At 44.6% G+C, this 20967-nt stretch overlaps 1 protein-coding gene across 5 annotated transcripts in view; it reads right to left on the bottom strand.

Annotated features, from left to right (window-relative positions):
* LOC103657165 (zinc finger protein 45) overlaps nucleotides 1–20407 on the bottom strand; it is a 51137-nt gene extending 30730 nt beyond the window's left edge. The window contains exons 1-7 of one of the 5 annotated variants that reach the window (XM_040634108.1): nucleotides 19910–20398; nucleotides 10759–10918; nucleotides 10593–10665; nucleotides 9026–9073; nucleotides 8512–8638; nucleotides 7614–7709; nucleotides 1727–4082 (exon numbers count right to left, since the gene is read on the bottom strand). In XM_040634108.1, coding sequence (XP_040490042.1) covers nucleotides 2254–4082; nucleotides 7614–7709; nucleotides 8512–8638; nucleotides 9026–9040 — 2067 coding nt within the window. In that variant the 5' untranslated portion in view covers nucleotides 9041–9073; nucleotides 10593–10665; nucleotides 10759–10918; nucleotides 19910–20398 and the 3' untranslated portion in view covers nucleotides 1727–2253. Of the gene's footprint in view, nucleotides 1–1726; nucleotides 4083–7613; nucleotides 7710–8511; nucleotides 8639–9025; nucleotides 9074–10592; nucleotides 10666–10758; nucleotides 10919–19909 lie in introns of those variants that run through there. The other 4 variants (XM_040634109.1, XM_040634112.1, XM_040634107.1 and 1 more) reach the window with 4 other exon arrangements.
* Nucleotides 20408–20967: the final 560 nt, after the last annotated feature.

Below are 20967 nucleotides of genomic sequence, written 5' to 3'. Positions count from 1 at the left end.
GTCTGTGGCTTAGAATATTCAATATTGCTAAGGTGCTAAGTCTCCCTAAAGTCATCTATATATATATTCAATGCAATCCCACCAAAATTTCCAGCAATGAGTTTATTTTCAAAAATCACAAAACTTATTCTAAAAGTTATGGAGAAGTAAATTAAAATAGCCAAAATATTTTGAAAAAGAAGGATGGAGTTGGAAGACTCATACCCTCTCATTTCAAGACTTATTATAAAGGCTACATGTTGGCAAAATAACAGACACATAGGTTGATGGAACCAAGCAGAGGCCAGAAAAAGACCCATACATGTACGATCAACAGATTTTCCACAAGCGCCAACAGAAATTTGATGTTAAAAGGATAGTTAATTGGATGTTCACAGGCCCCCCAAAATAAATAAAGGCCCTTGAGCTCACACCTTGAATTCATAAATGGATAAACCAAACATCCATACACTAGAATACCACTCAGCAATGGAAGGAATGACTACCAATTCACACATGAAGACTGATGAATCTCAGAAGCATAAAGTGAAAAAAGCCAGACTCCAAAGATTACAGACTGTATGATTCCATTTTAGGACATTCCAGAAAAAGTAAACTATGCAGACAGAAAACAGGTAGATGGCTGCCAAAGGCAGGGAGAGGTGACAGGGAGGGGGTTGATTGAAAGGTACAAAGGCAGAGGGTCTTGGAAGTGTTAAACGTCTTGATTGCAATGGTGGTAATACAATAAGTATTTGCCAAAACACAGAATGATACACCGAAGAGTTGATTTTACTGTGTACAAACTATTCCTTCACGATAATTTTACAAAGAATGTTAGCTTGTAGAATTTCCAAAGATGCCTTTTACCTCACTGAGAAATTTTTATCATGAATGGACACTGAATTTTGTCAATCTTATTTTCTCTCAATCTACTAAGAGGATCATATATTTGATCAAGAGAACCCAGACATAAAAGAGTACACACACTGAACCAAAGAACAGATTTAACTAATGGGAGGTATAGCAATCATACTTGTTGCCACTAGAGGTGGGAATGACTAGAAATGTACGCAAGGAAACATTCTGGTTTAATAGAAATACTGTATACATTGATCTTGATGATTACATAAGTGTATACATTTGTCAAAATTCATGAAGCTGTGAACTTGAGATTTATGCATGTTACTGCATGCAAATTATACCTCAATAACGTATTAGCATATAAAAGTGCTGGTCACAACCCACTGAAGTGATTTTTGAACCCACTGGCAGGTTGATAAACACTAGTTCACAGGACCTGTGGGGTTGGAAAAATGAGCCCATATATCTAACTTAAATGTCCTCCAAGCCTTGCAGAATTCCTCTTCTAATGTGGTCCATATATACAATGGAATATTACTCAGCCATCAGAAAGAACGATTACCCAACATTTGCAGCAACATGGACGGGACTGGAGGAGATTATGCTAAGTGAAATAAGTCAAGCAAAGACAATTATCAGATGGTTTCACTCATTTATGGAACATAAAGATAGCATGGAGATCGGTAGGAGAAGGAAGGGAAGAATGGGGGGGAGTAAACAGAAGGGGAATGAAGCATGAGAGACTATGGACTCTGGGAAACAAACTGAGGGCTTCAGAGGGGAGGGGGGTGGGGGAATGGGATAGGCCGGTGATGGGTATTAAGGAGGGCACGTATTGCATGGAGCACTGGGTGTTATACGCAAGTAATGAATCGTGGAACACGACATCAAAAACTAATGATGTACTGCATGGTCACTAACATAATAAAAAAATTTTAAAAAATTCCTCTTCTAAATACATTTCATAGAAATTTTTAGAGAACTGAATAAAAATTTCATATATGACCATTCTCCTTTTCACTCATTTAACATTACTGAACACCTACCACATGTTAGGCACTGAAAAGACTGAATAGATTTGGCAGTCAACAAATCCCTACTCTCTTGGAGCTTATATTCTCGTGGAAGAGATTCTGGCACTTCCAATTCAGCCCTTCGGGTAATTTCAGATCAGATTCACCCTTCCTAAGCCTCTCTTCTGTGTAATATCTGCTAAATGTCAAGGTTCTGAATGAAGTCTTACGTCACCACCCTCATGAGACTTCTCTGCTGTGTGGTCACCCAACCACTGTGACATGTCAAACCCTGGCTAAATACTGACTCTTTATTTATAAACACATGCTTTGTCTTCTAGGACAGGTCTGATAATTGGACTATTTCAGCACCCACTTGAGGTATTAAAACATAATTTTATGGAGCTTCTTTCCTGTGTGAATTCTCCGGGGAGGGCAAGTCTTTATCACCCTCGTCATCAGCATGCACTCGCTGATGAATTATAAGACTTGAGCTCCAACTGAAGCCCTTCCCACACTCCTCACATTTATATGGTTTTTCTCCAGTGTGGACCCTCTGATGGGCTTGAAGGTATGAGCTCCAACTGAAGACCTTCCCACACTCCTCACATTTGTACGGTTTCTCTCCAGTGTGGACCCTCTGGTGGGCTTGAAGATAGGATCTCTGTCTGAAGCGCTTACCACACACATCACACCGGTACGGCTTCTCTCCTGTGTGGACTCCACGATGAGCCAGAAAATTTGACGCCCGACAGAATCCTTTCCCACACTCCTCACATTGGTATGGTTTCTCCCCAGTATGGCACCTCTGGTGGGCTTGAAGCTGTGAACCCACACTGAAGCCCTTCCCACACTCTGCACACTGATATGGTTTCTCTCCCGTGTGGACTCTTTGATGCACTTGGAGACTGGAGAACTGACTGAAGGCCTTACCACACTTCTCGCATTTATACGGTTTCTCTCCAGTGTGGATTCTACAATGAACGTTAAGATCTGAACTCCGGCTGAAGCCCTTCCCACACGTTCCACATTTGTATGGTTTTTCTCCAGTGTGGCCTCTTTGATGAGCCAGAAGATTTGAGGCCTGACTGAAGCCTTTCCCACATTCCTCACATTTATAGGGTTTCTCTCCTGTATGGACTCTAAAATGAATGTTAAAATCTGAGCTACGACTGAAGCCCTTTCCACATGCATCACACTGATATGGTTTCTCACCAGTGTGGCCTCTCTGATGGTCCAGAAGATTTGAGGCCCGACAGAAGCCCTTCCCACACTCCTCACATTTGTAAGGTTTCTCTCCAGTGTGGCTTACCTGATGGGCCTGAAGGTGTGAACCTACACTGAAGCCTTTCCCACACTCTTCACATTTATAGGGTTTCTCTCCTGTGTGGATTCTACAATGAATGTTAAGGTGTGAGCTGTAACTAAAGCCCTTGCCACATGCCTCACATTTGTATGGTTTCTCTCCAGTGTGGATTCGCTGATGAGCCTGTAGTCGCGAACGCCAACTGAAGCCCTTCCCACACTCTTCACATCTATAAGGTTTCTTTCCCATGTGGACTCTCTGGTGGACTTGAAGATATGAGCTCTGACTGAAGCTCAGCCCACACTCCTCACATTTAAAAGGTTTCTCTACTGTGTGGGCTATTAGAGGAGCTTGACAATGTGAGCTTTTCCTGGTGTTCTTCCCACACTCCTCGTATTTGCGTGGATTCTCTCCAGTGGGAACTCTCTGAGGATGGCGAAGACATGACCTCTGTCTGAAACCCTTACATGATGTATCATACTTGTCTGATTTCTCTCTGCTATGGACCCTCTGATGGGCTTGAAGGCTTGAAAGCCGACGGAAGGTGTTTTCACATTTTTCACATTTATAGGGCTTCTCTCCTACATGGGCTGTCTGGTTAGTCTGAAGACGACAGCGCTGAATGAAACCTTTCTCACGCTCCTCCCCCAGGTAGGGTTTTCCTCCCGTGTGGTCTCTGTGGTGAACTTGAAGATGTGAACTCTGATTAAAGCCTTTACCAAGCTCTTCATCTTTATAGAGGGCATCACCTCGTTTTTCCAACTGAGAGCCAGTTCCTTGAATACTGACCATGGAATCTTGGCACTGGGTTAACTCCTTTGTAACCTGTTGCCAGATTTGCGAACAGAACAGTTCTTCATGTGGCAGGTACTTTAATCCAATTTCCTGAAGAGTCTCCAGGTCATTTAGATTCTTGTCTCCTAAAAGAATAAAGAGAATTTAGAGATGAGGCATGTAAACACTTTGTTCGGAGATGTCAAGGCTATAAACTTAGGCCCAGGCCCTAAGGCTTATCTTGAACCAGGTGAAGGTTCCATTTTTTTTTAATCATCAAAAACCAAGAGGCAGTCCATCAAGCTTCCCATTCACTAAACATGAATGAGATCTATTTAAAATCGTATTAAGTTTTACATGTGAGAAACAGGTTAGAAATTTGGTGGCTACAGATCAGGAAAAATACTTCCTAGGGAGTCTTTACAAAGATGAAGCTGCACCTTACTAAAAGCCTTGTCTTCTGGGGCGCCTGGGTGGCGCAGTCGTTAAGCGTCTGCCTTTGGCTCAGGGCGTGATTCCAACGTTCTGGGATCGAGCCCCACATCGGCTCCTCTGCTGGGAGCCTGCTTCTTCCTCTCCCACTCCCCCTGCTTGTGTTCCCTCTCTTGCTGTGTCTGTCAAATAAATAAAATCTTAAAAAAAAAAAAAAAGCCTTGTCTTCTTTGCTACAGCACGCGTCTGATAAATAGTTTCCACATAATTCTGCCTATTGCACGCACATCAGACCAAATGCTCAGAATGTCTAGTTAAGACCCTTAAAGACAGATTATCAGAAGATGTCCCCAGGCAATGGTGAAAACCTCTGCTTGAAATTATTTCACTGGAAGTTTATTCCATGTTAGAAGCCTTGAAGCACTAGGTTGGTTGGAAAGACACATGTTTGGGAGAACATATCTCCTAATGGCTTAAAGTTCAGAATATAAGCAGAGAGTGGTCTTTCACCTCCTGCTGGGAAACATGCTTCAGGATGGCAATGGAGGAAGAGGTTTACAGTACAATACATTATTCCAAAACCTCATAGCAATAAAGTTCCTATCACCTCTGGGGGAAAAAGAAGAGTGAAAAATCAGAAGCTACTTTTTTTTTTTTTAATTTGACAGAGAGACAGCATTGAGAGAGGGAACATAAGCGGGGGGAGTGGGAGAGGAAGAAGCAGGCTCCCAGCAGAGGAGCTCGATGCGGGGCTTGATCCCAGGACCCTGGGATCACGCCCTGAGCCGAAGGAAGACGCTTAACGACTGAGCCACCCAGGCGCCCCAGAGCTAATCTTTTATACCACAGCAAGAACTCGTAAGGAGGAAACGAACAGGGCAGGGTACAGATTCTCCAAGTTAATACTGGTCAGGAAGAGTTATGTTCTCCTTGGAACGCTGTTCCACCAATGAGATATACAGCTTGCTCCCTGCTTCTTTTCAGATCTCTCTTCAAATAACACTTTATCAGGAGGCCTCTTTTCCCATCCAATATCCAGCAGTGAATTCTCCTACCCCTCGACACTCCTGACCATCTGCCTGGCATTCGCCTTACCCTGTTTTGCTTTTACACAGCACGTATCACATCTGACGTACTATATACATACATGCCCTTTATCTTTTTGTTTTATGTCTTCTCCCACCTGAATGCAGTACCCACAAGGACAAGCATTTATATCGTTCCCTGCTTTCTCACCGCTCCCAGAACACTATCTGACAGTGTTCAATAAATACATGCTGAACAGATACATAAGTCCGTTTGACAGCTTTGTTAAGAGTTTTGGTACAAAAGTAAAAGAGCTTTTTCAAGTAAGTTATCCAGAACAGTACTGGGGACTGGAAACAGCAATTCTGCTGGGAAGTTGAAAGGCTTCACCAGATGCTGGGCTAACCTTGGTGGATGTTGCTGATATGAAAATTATGCTGATCACAAAATCCTGGCAAGAATCACTTGAAAGGGAAAAAGGGGGGAAAAAAGCGTAAGGCATAAAAGTGGCCATGGGGCCTATGGATTGACTACCTCTGAAATTTTTGTACTCTGTGTATACAATTTTTCCTTTTTCACATAGGAGTCAATATTTAGAGCCTCAGAAATAATGTCTCTGAAAGCAGGCTGCCAAAGTGATGGATACAGAAACATGTTCTTGTATGGACAACACCAGTGTTCCAAGTTACAGGCTGGGACTCCACTGAGTCTGAAATAAGTTTAGTGGCTCATGACAAGCATTAACAGAACAGGACAACATTAGAGGCACTTTGGATAAAATGCCTGCTGGAACTATACACACAGAGAGATGACGGCAGATGATACTGTTTGGAAGACAGTCTTTGGAAGAGGTGGGTGGCTGCCGTGAGGAAAATCTTCGAAGGGAAAGACTAACTTGAAAGCTAGTTATTACCTGAGAATTCTTCTTTCTTGACAAAGTGTATTTATTTTCTTTAATAGGAGACCTGCCTAAAAAAGCGGCTATCAGAATCTTCATTCTAAGAAGTTGACAGTATGATTCGCCAAAGACTGCAGAAAAGCCACAGAGGGAAAAGGATATGCAACTTGGTTACAAGTGCAAAATTAAGCTGTCATTAGATGTGGGGGATTGTTTTTTTGAGAGAGAGAGAGAGAATGTGTGAGAGAGCCAGTGGGGGGGGGGGGCAGAGGGAGAGGAAGAATCTTAAGCAGGCTCCATGTTCAGTGAGGAGCGTGACATGGGGCTCGATCTCACAACCCTGAGATCACGACCTGAGCAGAAATCAAGAGTCGGATGCTTAACCAACTGAGCCACCCGGCGCCTCTAGATGTGATTTACACATACATATCTACATTTATCCAAAAGCACCTAATACATTAGGATTAGATTAGATAATCATGGGGACAGGGTGCAGTTCTAGACTATGCCTTCATCACACGTTTCTGCTTACCACCCATTTAGTATGTCCACAATGAATGAAAAAAAGTCCATGTAAACCATTATTATCTCGTTTATTCATCCAACAAGTATTTATAGCACGTCTGTCCTCGACCAAGTCTGTTCTATACACTGAAGATATAGCAATAAAGAAAACAGACTTTCTTCCCTCCTGATAATTATATTCTAGTGGGAATATAGGGAGATAAACAAAAATATATGTTAATATGGTGAGTGGTGATGAATGCCTAGACACCAAATTGGACAGGGTAAGGGAAAGGAGAATGGGGGAGGAAGGGGTCATGGACAGAGTGGTCATGGGAGGTCTTTCTTATGATATTTTCATGTGAGAAGAGACCTCAGTGAAGTGAGGAGGGGCCAAGAGGATGACAGAGAGAAAGGGCACTCCTGACAGAAGGAAGAACAAGTAGAGAGAGGGTGATGAGGCAGGGCCATGGGTGGCAGAGCAGAACGGCAAAACTGGATAGAAGAGACTGACATGGGGGCAAGTGACGGGTCACATGTGCGGAGGGATGGGGGAAGAATGAGGAGCAGGCAGCTGGGACATCAGAAGCCACTTTAAGCACTCGGCTTTGACTCTGAATCAGATTAAGAAGCTACCAGAGATTCAAGCAGAGGACAAGATCTGACAAACATACAGAAGAACCACGTGGAGTAGAGAATGACTGTAAAAGAGCAAAGGAGGGGAGGGAGAGCGGGAAAAACTGCTGTAGAATTCACAGGCCAGGCGCTGTTGTGGAGGCGACAGGAAGCATGGCCGACTCAGCCGCACGGCTCTCACCTGAGGGGCTGTGGCCCTGGGTTGCTGTCTTTATCATCCGAAACTTTTCTCCCCTCTCAAACTGGAGTATTACATCCGGGGTCAAGGGCTGACGCCCTGTCAAAAGGCAAGGATAAACATTCAGAATTACTAAAAATTACTAAAATTACTAAACTATTAAAAATGTGGTTCTCACCATATCATCTTTAGGACATCAAAATTAGTGATTTCCAAACTGCTAATTATGACCCATCAGAGGACTACATTTGATGCAAAAATCCAGGCTATGTAGACATTAAGTGTAAATTACTGGAAAAAAAAGGTCTGCTTTCTTCAGACTCTTTCCACAATTTCTCACACAATTTTCAGCAACAGGCTGTAGTTTTTGCAGCAATGTGCAGTTATTGCCAAGGGCTCTGATTAGTTTCTACCCTGTTTTATTTCATTAAAAATGCCGGTACCAGGGGCGCCGGGGTGGCTCAATCAATTAAGCATTCGACTCTTGATTTCAGCTCAGGTCATGATCTCAGGGTCATGAGATTGAGCCCTGCATCGGGCTCTGGGCTGGGCGTGAAGCCTGCTTGGGTTTCTCTCTCTCCCTCTCCCTCTGCTCCTTTCCTCATTTGCGTGTGCACACATGCGCTCTCACTCTCTCTCTGAAAAAAAAGAAAAAAATGCTGGTATGATGCCCTAAATGTGTGTCATGACCCACTCATCAGAGATGACCACAACTTGGCCAAAAATGTCTACACAGCAGTCATTGTGTCAATTTATGGCTCGTTTACAAAAACATACTTTGACAAGAGGAGAAAGACCAGAAAAATGCCAGCCATCCAGTGCAAGAGCTCCAAAGCCCCCCACAACCAAGGATACAATAAACACCGCAGGGGGCTCAAGTCCACAGGGCGCCTGTCCTCACCCACAGAAATCAGGTTCCTGAAGTTCTCCAGCATCACGTCTCCGTACAGCTTCCTCTGGGCGGGGTCCAGCAGCCCCAGCTCCTCCTCCGTGAAGACCACCGCCACGTCCTTGAATGTCACCGCCTCCTACAACACCAAGCACATGCGACCTCAATCTACACTAAAATACAAAGCAGCGGTCCTCTGGCACAGAAGAGGTTTTGAAAGGCCTGTTATTCTGTTTCATTGTTGTTGTTGTTTTTTTAATATTTTATTTATTTATTTGACAGAGATAGAGACAGCCAGCGAGAGAGGGAACACAAGCAGGGGGAGTGGGAGAGGAAGAAGCAGGCTCATAGCAGAAGAGCCTGATGTGGGGCTCGATCCCAGATCGCCAGGATCACGCCCTGAGCCGAAGGCAGACGCTTAACCGCTATGCCACCCAGGCGCCCCTGTTTCATTGTTTTCAAGAATGCATCTAATCATTGAGAAATGAGACAATGGTTTAAAATCTAGAAAGGAAGCCCAACTCACCTTGAACTTGGTCATTTTGTCCTCGTCCTTCTAGGGAAGGGCTGAGTCCTGAGAAGGCACAAAAGGGGAAGGAGAAAAAAAAAAAAGCCATCAGAGTCTGGCCAAGACTGTGCTTAACTGATACGGCTAACGTTGAGTCGCTAACCATATTTCATGTTTTACACCAAATAGCAATGGTGCCCTTTCTTCAGGGGGTTTGATGAGCACAGTGTGGGCTGGATTCCTGAGACCACTGATCCCTTCAGCCGAGAGCCCCAGCACAGTGAACAACCTGCCCAACCATACACGGTGCCCCTGACACAGTTCTCGTTGCTTTCAGGGTATGAATCTGGTTCTAGGGAACGTGGACGTCGAGAGTAAAGTGCCAGGCTGAGAGAGTAATCACTGGGGCCAAATGTTTTAGGACTGTGGTACTGCTACTTATCAGCTGTGAAATCTTTGACAAGTTATTAATGTCTCCGTGCCTCAATTCTTTCACCCGCAAAAATGGAGGGATTCACAATGCCCTATTTCATAGGACTGTTTTAAGAATTAAATCAGCAGGCGCAAAGCATACGGAACCCTTTCAGGGTATCTTATTTCTTTTTTTTTTTAAAGATTTTATTTATTCGTTCGACAGAGATAGAGACAGCCAGCGAGAGAGGGAACACAAGCAGGGGGAGTGGGAGAGGAAGAAGCAGGCTCCCAGCGGAGGAGCCTGATGTGGGGCTCGATCCCATAACGCCGGGATCACGCCCTGAGCCGAAGGTGGACGCTTAACCGCTGTGCCACCCAGGCGCCCCAGGGTATCTTATTTCTTCGTAGCTGTAGAAAAGTAGATAATATTCACTAACATGAAAACTGTCCTCATTACTAGTTTCTATCAATGGAGCTTTTAGAGGCTGTCGCTCTGTCGTATGAAAATCACCTTTAACCCTTGAAATGTAGTCTCTCGTCTGTCATACTTAATGGGATGTCTTTGCAATACATTTAAGATTACATGGATGACCTGTTTTCCTGTGTAAAATGAACATAAAATAAAATTTACCCTTTTAACCATTTTTAAGCGTACAGTTTATTAAGTCCATTCCTATTGCTGTGCAATCATCACCACCATCCATCTCCAGAACTTTTTCACCATCTCCAACTAAAACTCTATACCCATAAAACAACAGCTTCCCATCACCCCTCCCCTCAGCCCCCAGTAACCACTACTCTACTTTCTCTCTCTGTGAATTTGACTATACGGACAACTGGGGGCTTTTCTGGTTTCTTTACAGATGACTGTTTTTTAAAAGATATGAGACCTTGCCAAACCTACTCTGTTAACAGCAGGGCCTCGAAAAGACTCTTCATGAAGATGAAGAAAAATTAATGAAAACCTGTGACCCTGGAAGATTTATTTAACCCGTAGATGAGGTAATTATTGTCGTTATGTCATTCAAACTAACAAGCCACAGCAATCATAGCAAATGACTAAGAACAACAAAAACACCAGCGGGTGGCATCAACTGAGCACCGAGTACGTGTCAGGGACCTTGCGAAGCACCCAGCACACACTTGTTTCATGAAGGTACCGCCCACGTACCTGGGACGAAGCTACTGTCCCACAGGTCGTGTGACTTCGGTCCAATCGCCTACACCTCTGTGCCCATCCTCTGCTGTAACAAGGGAGATAAAAACGGAATTGCAGTCCGAGGATTATTGTGGGGGGAATAAATGAGCTAATCCATGCAATGCCCCTGGCACCATACCTGGCATTTTAGGAAGTTCTCAATCAATGACGATGAGGACTGTGGCTCCTATTTAACCGATGAAGAAGCTGAGGCTTGATGAGGTCATGACGCACGGTTAGAACTGGAATCCAGCTCTCACACCAGAACCGATATTCTAGATCTTGCTTCTCTGCTGCTTCTGAAGACCAAAGTACACAAATGGGACTCGAGGGTCTCACAGAGAGAGAAACGAGGGCTGAGAGCTAGGGGTGACAGACACGAAAACACGGACAGGGCTCTGAAGCCAAAGGATCTGCTGGAGGGAGAAGAGAACAGCGCTGTGAAGGGCGCAGGCTCTGGAATCGGACCACCAGTGTGAATACTGGCATCCCCAACTTGCTAATCCTTCGCATCTCAAAGCCCAAGCTAAAACTGGAGATAATAATAATGACAACAATAACATTACCAACCTCGGGGGAGGGCAGGAAGTCTAAGTGACTATACGTCAGACGTCTGGAACAGCGTCTGGCAGCTTAAATGTTCAATACAAGTTACTCATATGGCTGCTTTACATGGACAGCCAAGGAACCCCTTCCTCAGGAAGGCTGCAGCTGTGCACTGCCTGACAAGCAGAGCGTGGGCTAGATTCCAGAGACCAGGCCCCTTCCAGCCGAGCGCCCCTGGGCAGCCAACGACCCGCCCAACCCCACTGGTGGCCTGAGAACAAGTTCTCCTTGTCACTCTCAGGGTAGGATTCTGATTCTGCGGAGAGTGGAAACTGAACATACAATACTCAGGTTAAGAGGTTATTATTGGTTAATTGTTGGTTAATTTATTACTTATTAGTTAATGACTACTAGTTATTCCTCCGTCTTTAGATACAAGAACTCTAGTATAGAAAAGGGCAATGGAAAACTTCCCAATCTTGGCAGAAATACACTTTTGGGATCTGGGATTCATTTTGTTCTGACTCTGTTTGTCCAACAACTTCAGCTCAGTAAGAGTGTTCTGCAGGGGGAGCTCTCACTCACCCTCAGGGGGAGGGGGATAATTGGTAAATCGATCTTGTAAGGAACACATACTCAGCTTTACATCTCAAGCATCTGAAACAGTGCTTGTGACGGAAACTGCTCAAGAGACCCTCAGCAGTAAGTGGCAGTGTCTTGATGAATGAACCTACCACCAGGCAGAGGCATGTGGGAAGAGCAGACTAGTGGGTCGATTTCTTTGAGTTGTAAAAAAAAAATTTTTTTAGAGAGGGAGGGAGAGGAGGGTGGAGGGGCAGAGTTTGGAAAGGGAGAGAATCTTAAGCAGGCTCTACTCAAAGCACGGAGCCTGACCCAGGGCTCCATCTCACAACCCTGAGATCATGACCTGAGCCGAAATCTAGAGTTGGACACTTAAGCGACTGAGCCACCAGGCACCCCTGAGCTGTAAAATTTTGAGGCTGATCCCAGGTGGGAGGATTTGGAGAGCAGGGGTTTTATTTCCAAGCTTTTCCTCCAAGTCTTTCGCAATATTTGCAAGATCAAGGTCATCTTTGGAAGGAAAAGAGCCTCTGGATTTTTTTTTACCTAAGACTTTATTTATTTATTTTTGAGAGAGATACAGAGCACAGGTGGGAGGAGGCGGAGAGGGAGAGGGAGAGAGAGAATCCCAAGCGGACTCCACATCAAGCCCAAAGTGGGGCTCAATCCCAGGACCCTGAGCCAAAATCAAGAGTTGGACACTTAACCGACTGAGCCACCCAGGTGCCCCCTTTTCTTCTTTAAAGATTTATTTATTTGAGAGAGAGAGAGAGAGAGACAGCGCAAGTACTCTCCCCCGGGGAGACGGGCCGGGGGAGGGGGAAAGAGAGAAGAGCCTCTGGATTTTTAAAACTACCATCTCAGGAAGGTGATTTTTGCTTTTCTAAGTCAGTGCCTACGTGGACTCCTGTTACGAAATCCACACAACGTGTCCATCAAAATATTCAGAACAACAACTGCTCACTGTCTACATAATTAGCAATAGCAGGCTAACTTATAAATTCCTCGTTAACTACATGAGTTTATTAATTCATTGAATACTTATGGAAATCTCATTAAAAGATCCAACTGGGGCGCCGGGGTGGCTCAGTGGGTTAGCCACCTGTCTTCGACTCAGGTCATGATCCCGGGAGTCCCAGGATCGAGCCCCACACTGGGCTCTCTGCTCAATGAGGAGTCTGCTTCTCCCTCTCCCTCTGCCCCTCACCCTGTTCATGCTCTCTCGAGCTCTCGCTCTCTCTCAAATAAATAAAAAAAGATTTTTTTAAAGAGAGAAAGAGATACAATTACCCAGGCCCAACTTGCTCACAGTCTGGTGATTACAAGCTGCTACGTGCCCAAGTAGGGCATGGGGTCCTCTGGGTCCCCCAAGGCCCACAGGGCAGCTTCTACGGAAACGTGGCTTTAGCTGAGCTGTGGGGGATGACGGAGTTCTACTAGCCCAAGAGAAGCAGAATCGCTGGAAAACCTCAAGAGAATGAATGCTCTCAGGGGAGGGAATACAAACAAGAGGCAGGAACAGATAAGCAGGTGGGCGGGATTCAACCTATGGTGACGTCTGAGTCCCAGTTTTATCTGCAAGTCAGCAGGAAAGCCACAAGGGCCTTGAGGAAGGGAGGGTGACAAGATCCCTTTTGTTTCCTGTCTTGTTAATTTCTGCCATTCTCACTGGTGTGGAAGGGGCCAAGATGCCCTTCAGCAGACGAATGGATGAAGACGATGTGGTCCATATACACCACGGAATATTACTCAGCCATCAGAAAGGATGAATACTGACCATTTGCAGTGACCTGGATGGAACCGGAAGGGATTATGCTAAGTGAAATAAGTCAAGCAGAGAAAGACAATTATCATGTGGTTTCACTTACATGTGGAACATAAGGAATAGAGTGGAGGACATTAGGAGACGGAAGGAAAAATGAAGGGGGGGAAATCAGAGTGGGGAGATGAACCATGAGAGACTATGGACTCAGGGAAACAAATTGAGGGTTGGGGGGGATGGGTTACCCTGGTGATTGGCAAGTATTGCATGGAGCACTGGCTGTTATACGCAAACAATGAATCATGGAACACTACGTCAAAAACTAATGATGTACTGTATGGTGACTAACATAACATAATGAAAAATAAATAAATAAATAAATAAATAAATAAATAAATAATAAAGCCCTTTTCTGGCCAAAAAGACACCTCTTGTCTTGGAAACAGATTACTCTCTCAGCAGAGATTTGAGAGGGAAGTGGCTGGGGTCAGACAGGACTGTTAAGAGGGTGACATCAAGAATCACTTCCTTCTTGGAGAATGGGGAAGATGGTGGCAAGAGTAGGAGGACCCTGAGCTTGCCTCCGCCCACGAATACAACTGGATAACTATGCAATCATCCTAACTACCCCAGAAATCGACCTGAATACGACCTGAACAGACAGAAATCGGGACAGAACCAACTCCACAAGTAAAGGTAGAGAAGAGGCCCCACTGAAGAAGTCAGGAAGTGTGGAGCTTTGGTTTGGGAGAGAAACAGATCGTGGCCTCAGTGGTGAAGAGGGAGCTGGGGTTGTGGAGAAGTATGAGAGACAGATTAACACACAGGGAGCACAGGGGGAAAACGAATCCCCATAGCCACGGGCTCGGAAAGCAAGAGGGGCCACATTTTGTGAGTTCTTGCAACCAACAGGGCTGAAAGCCTTTAGTTTTAAAGGTCAGTGGGCCTGGCTCAGGCGGAGTCTGGAGACACTGGGGCTTTTCTTGGAGAAAAGGCAGGGCAAACCGCCTGTGGACACTGAGCGTGGAAGCAGCGATGTGAAGTGCGCCCGGGGCACACAGTTATCTGCTCATCTTGGGAGTGTGTTCCAGAGAGGCAGCATTTATGGAGACCCTCCTGGAACAAAGAACCGGCAGGTGCCACTGCCCTCCCCTGCCCCTCAGCATAAACACAGAGCCACCTGCAGGAACCCGCGCAGCACTGATACTGCTTACACCGAGCAGAGCACATGCTGCACACACAGGAGACACTCCCTAAAGCCCCAGGTGCTGAGGAACAGAGGACACGACATGGCAGAACACGACAGGACCTCTTCTTCACAAGGCTTTACCCTCCAGAAAAGGAGATGTCGCTGACTTTCCGAACACAAGAGAAGCAGGCAAAATGAGAAGACAGAGGAATCTGTCCCAAATGAAAGAAAAGGACAAGGTCACGGCCAGAGATCTCAGTGAAACAGATCTAACATGCCTGATAGAGAACTTAGAGTAATGGCCACAAAGATACTCGAGCTGAGAAAAGAGTGGAGGACATCAATAAGACCATTAACACAGAGATAAAAGAATAACAGAGATAAAGGGCTCAATAAAAGAAATGAGAAACACACCCAATGGAATGAATAGCAAGCTGGAAGAAGCAGGGGAACAAATTAATGACCTGGAAGACACAGTAATAGAAAGTAATCAAGCCGAACGAGAGAGAGAAAAAAGAATTCTGCAAACCAAGAATAGACTTAGGGAACTCAGTGACTCCATCAAACATAATTACATTCACATTGTAGGGATCCCAGAAGAAGAAGAGAGAAAGGGGGGCAGAAAAGTTATCTGAAGAAATAATAGCTGAAAACTTCCCTAATCTGGGAAGGAAACAGACCTCCAGATCTAGGAAGCACAGAGAGCCCCCAACAAAATCAACAAAAGCAGATCCATACCAAGACATATTGTAATTAAAATGTCAAAAACGTAACGAAAAAAAAATTTTTTTTTAAGCAGCAAGACTAAAGAAGACAGTTTCTGTAAGCACTTGGTAGGAACAAGGACTTGCGGAATGAGTGCTGTAATGAAGAGCTAACAGATTCATCATGTAGACCGGGGCCTTGTTATTTATCTCCTGAACCATTCATTCAACATGTAATTATCAGGAGCCTACTCGATGGCAGCCAAGGATCCGAGACATGAGAGACACAGCAGTGAATGAAGCAGGCAAGGACCGTGATCTCGTGCGGCTGATATTATAATGGGGGAGAAGGATAATAGCAAACTGATAATACAGTAAGAGGTACTTTTAAGAACAATAAGGCAGGGTCAGGGCGCCTGCATGGCTCAGTCGGTTAAGCATCCAACTTGATTTCAGTTCAGGTCATGATCTCAGGGTCATGAGACCAAGGCCCATGTTGGGCTGGGTGTACAGCCTGCTTGGGATTCTCTCTCTCCCTTTCCCTCTGCCCCTCCACTCCTGCACTCTCTCTCTCAAAAAAATTAAATAAAATAAAAAAATAACAATAAGCAGGGTAAAGAGATTAGAAGAATTGGAAGGAGGGGCTGTTGCAGAATAAGTTTTGGTCATGGAGGCTTCTTTCACATTTGAACAGAGAGACCTGAACCAAGGGAGAAACCGTCATGCAGGTATCTGGTATTGGAAGGATGTGAAATTCAGCCAGAGAGAAACAGAAAATATTTCCTGTTAAAAAGCCACAAGTCTATTCTACAAGTGCTTCCCAAATTTTAAATGTTCTATGAATCAACCGGGGACCCGGAAAAGGTACAGATACCTGTGTCTCATGCCTAGAAATTCTAAATCAGAAGATCAACGATGGAGACTAAGAACCTACATTTTTAACAATATCCCAGATGATGGTGATGCTGTTGGTTTCTGGGTCACTATGTGAGTCGCATCAGTCAAAACGACCCTCCAGATATTCTCAGACGGATATTCTCAGATATTCTTGTAACCGCAACAGACTGCCCTATTGCCCGAGAGCAAAAACATTAATGAAAGTAAATACACTGCAATCTTCTCTTTCTCTCTGGTTCTAAAAATGGGATTAGAATCAAGATTTGTTGGGATCAGAAAGAATACCAAGAGCAACTCTAAGCATCTAATTTTACCCACAAGGAAACCCAGGCTATTCAGAAAATACTCTCAATAATAGTTCCAGCACCTGAAAGTTCTAGCAACTGACTTAGAACCTACCATGGCATCATTTCCATGAATGCTGTACATGCACCGTCTTATTTGATCTTCACAAGTCTAGAGATTGAGACAATAATCATTCCCACTTTACAGGTAAAGGAAACGGAAAACAGAGAAGTAGCTCGGTTCATGATCAACCAGTGGCCAACAGAATTTGTGGCCAACAGAATTTGTGGCCAACAGATTTTCACCCAGAGCCTTAGGTACTAGGATCGTGGTTCTCAACTTGGATGGCACATTAGACTCACAAGGGAACTTTAGGGGGGAAAAAAAAAGGTTCAGGCCTCATCCACAACTAATCGAATCAGGTCTGTGGAGGTGGGCGGCTGACCTGTGCATTTCTACACCCCTCCTGCTACCCCAGGCCACAATCTCATTGTCCAGTCAGGACACTGCACGAGGCACTAATGAGCCCAGGCAATATGGCGCCCAGGCCCGAGCCCTTGTCCTATATGCAGTGGTTGTCAACACTTGTGCACATCTGTATTGTAAGGCCTGAAATTTCATGGGCTGCCTAGACATCTTTGAGCCCCACAGGGCCCAAAGGCCTAGCCATGAGTTCCTCTGCTCCAACCCTGGGGGAAAGGCTCCCCACCCAGCCACTTCCTCTACATATGAACCAGGATTTTAGATTCGACACTATTTGACATCTGTTATTCCAACCTCTCTGTGAATCTCCTGAATCACAAAGCCAGTCTGTCAACAAAGCCAGGTTTCTGAGAGCACTCGAGAGTCATAATTCCCCTGACCACTGAACCCAACCTGCCTCTTTTCACTAGTACCCAATACGGGTGTCTCCACCTAGTTACTTCCTGCCACTCTAGTCATAAAGGCATATCCCAGTTCCTCTCTCTGCTTCCTGACCCTGCCTGTGACAGGCTTCTTGCGGTCCTGTGTAGCAGGCTATGCCTCTCGTTTCAGGGGAACCATAAGTGTTAAAAACCTTCTTTCTCAGTGGTGTGAACCTCTCCATGTTGCCAGTTGACCACCTTTATAACTTAAGACCTGACAAAATTCGCCCTACCACATGGACCAGTTGCACCCTACTGTCTTCAACCTAACAGGCTTTTCCTCCCTGCCAGCCTATGAAATTATTCAGACAAGCTAATCACATCTTCCTTCAGGAACCAAGGGTCACTGCCCTTTCTTGTCCCTACAAAACCCACCTGCCATAGCCCCTGCTAGTTTACTCTATTCCTGGGTGCAACCCCCACATGGCCCTGCATAGCCTGTAGTGTCCTCCTCCCTCGGGGTGTGGGTAAGATGCTGCCAATCACACCTGCCCAGTGTCACGTGTCATGCGTTCAGCCATCTCACACCACTTAAGAGCAAGGATTCTCCTTCCTACACAGGGTGAACAGAGGTGATCAGAACAGCCTCAGAATCACCTGGAAAGCTAATAAAGAACACAATAGCCCAGACTCATTGATATAGTAAAACTCCTAGGTCTTTACAGTCCCTCTATTTTTTATCAAGTTCCCTAAAGTGAGTTTGGGATGACCAAAGTTTGAGAACCACCATGTTATTCTAGTCTGCCTCTCAAGGAGTTATCTGAAGTGCTGAACGACACCCAAAAAGTCAAGCGCAGGGTTGGACCTGGCACTCAGGCCTCCTGATTCCCAACTTCCTGCTTCTCTCCATTGTAAGATGCCCTTGGAGGCCTCAGGAGCAAGAGCGACTTGTAAATGCCCCTGGAGGCAAATCCCCAGAGTGAAAACAGAGCTTCCATTAAGACCAGTTCCATTCAACAGAAATAATGCAAGTTCCATAATGTAATTTAAACGTTTCTAGTAGCCACATTAAAAATTAGAAGCAGCAACAAACGAGCTCAATCTTCACAATATATTTTATTTAACCCAATATATCCAAAATATTACCAACTCAACCTGAAACCAACATAAGAATTACTGAGACAGTTTACATTCCCTATTTTCATACTAGCCTTTGAAATCCATTGTGTGTCTTAACACTTACAGCACATCCCAATGAGCACTAGCCATATACGTGCTCAATCGTCACATGTACCTGATGGCTACCATATTGGACAGTGACGACTTGAACCTTTTTAACGCAACAGAGACCAAATAACCATCCTCCAGGGACTCTCTAGGTTCAAAAGACAGGAAATTAGTGTTAGTTATAAGCTTAACCAATGGCTATTACAGAAACTATTCATTTTTGTTCGACCGAATGACAGAATTGAAGTAGTGAAAACAGCAGGCAGATGAAAAAGAGAACACCTTAAAATCCCCTTTTCCCCTTTCGATAACGTGTTGCATTTTTTCATGTTGCATAGCCACCTATCATAGGAAAAAGACGACTTTAGTCTGTAATACATGGAGGATTTACAACGTGCCAGCCACTATTGCAACCACTTTACACAGTATATCTCTTTTAACCTACACAAAAAACTTTAGGAGGTGGGTACTGAGAGCCCTATTTGGACAGGGAAGAAAACTGAGGCACACAGAAGTTAAATACTTTGCCAAGGTTATGCAGTCAGTGCTAGAGCTAGGTGTCAAACCTAGCCGCTCAAGTTCGATCCTGTTCTGCCCCCTGCTGACTATGCCACCGGGTCATTTATTCCATGGTCTCTGCCTGTCTCTTCATTTTTAAAAGGTGAATAATAGGGGCGCCTGCGTGGCTCAGTCGTTAAGTGTCTGCCTTCGGCTCAAGGCGTGATCCCAGAGTTCAGGGATCGAGCCCCACATCAGGCTCCTCCGCTGGGAGCCTGCTTCTTCCTCTCCCACTCCCCCTGCTTGTGTTCCCTCTCTCGCTGGCTGTCTCTCTCTCTGTCAAATAAATAAATAAAAAATCTTTTAAAAAAATAAATAAAAAATAAAAGGTGAATAATAATAGCATTGTTATGAAAAATAAGTGAGTTAGTACACGCAAAGCATTGGAACTTCTCCAAGTTGTTAGAGGTGCCCAACAAGTTAGCTATTCTAATCATCCCCATTATGCTCTCTGTGCAATAAGCAAAAAATGAAACATTAGCATCACCTTGTTTCTAAGGAAATTTGTTTTAGACCATGACATATTATGCATAATGGTACATCAACTTCCGAACACTCTGAAAAAGTTGGTGTATTTCATGCAGCCCACCACAAGTGAGATCTGAGACAAGGAATGTGAATATAGATTATCCTTCTATTTTGTTTCCTAATGCCAGGCTGGGTTCCCCTTTGGATCGCTACCTGAGTCCACTTACTCACTGAGTAACTCTTCTCTGCCAACCTCTAGCTTGCTGCTAGGCACTCTGAAAAGAATATGATGAGGTCCGGGAGACAGTGGTCCCTGCAGCCAACAAGAGAGAGGAAAAAAATCAAAGTTACGTGCCAGTGGCAAGAGCAACTCGAAAGGAGCAGACAATCCATCTTCTTCCCTAACTGCAACTCTTTCTAACTTTCTCCTATGAGTAACATTCTCCTCATTGCCAAGAGTGAAAACCTTAGAGTTGCTGTCAATATCTCTGTGATGGACTGACTTATGCCCCCCTAAAACTCTTATGTTGAAGTTTTAAACCCCAGCTCCTCAGATTGTGATTATCTTTGAAGATAGGGCATTTAAAGAGGTGATTAACTTAAAATGAGTTCTTTAGGGTGGGCCCTAAACCAATCTGACTGATGTCCTAGTAAGAGGAAATCTAGACACAGAGAAGGACAGGAGAAGCAGGCACTTAGAGGAAAGGCCATGTGAGGACACAGCCATCTGTAAGACAAGGAGGGAGGCCTCAGAAGAAACCAAACCTGCCAACACCCTGATCTTTGACTTTTAGCTCCAGAACTGTGACAAAATAAATTTCTGTTGTTTAAGCCACCCAGTCTAAGGTATTTTGTTATACCAGACTTGACGTATTAATACAATCTTCCTTCCATTGGTCTTCATATATAAATAATTTGTGATAGTTTTTCAGTCCCACTGACTCAACATCTGGTTTTGCTTTAAAATACTCAAGGAGAGTGGCGCCTGGGTGGCTCAGTCAGTTAAGTGTCCGACTCTTGGTTTCTGCTCAGGTCATGATCTCAGGGTCCTGGGATCGATTCCCGTGTCAGGCTCTGCACTTAGCCAGTGTCTGCTGGAGATTCTCTCTCTCCCTCTGCTCCTCCCCTTGTTCTCTCTCTTTCTCTCTCTAAAATAAATAAATAAAATATTTAAAAATACTCAAGGAGGAAAAAAATATGTGTGTGGAGAGCAGAGAAGCAACAAAATTAGCAAGGATTGACTCAAGGTGATTGTTACATAGGAGTTCATTACATTATACTTTGG

This window comes from Ursus maritimus, unplaced genomic scaffold (genome assembly GCF_017311325.1).
Source record: "Ursus maritimus isolate PB19 unplaced genomic scaffold, ASM1731132v1 scaffold_19, whole genome shotgun sequence".
In the NCBI taxonomy this organism is placed as follows: Eukaryota; Metazoa; Chordata; class Mammalia; order Carnivora; family Ursidae; genus Ursus; species Ursus maritimus.
The sequence above is the reverse complement of the archived record's forward strand: the minus strand, read 5'-3'. Positions and strand labels throughout refer to the sequence as shown.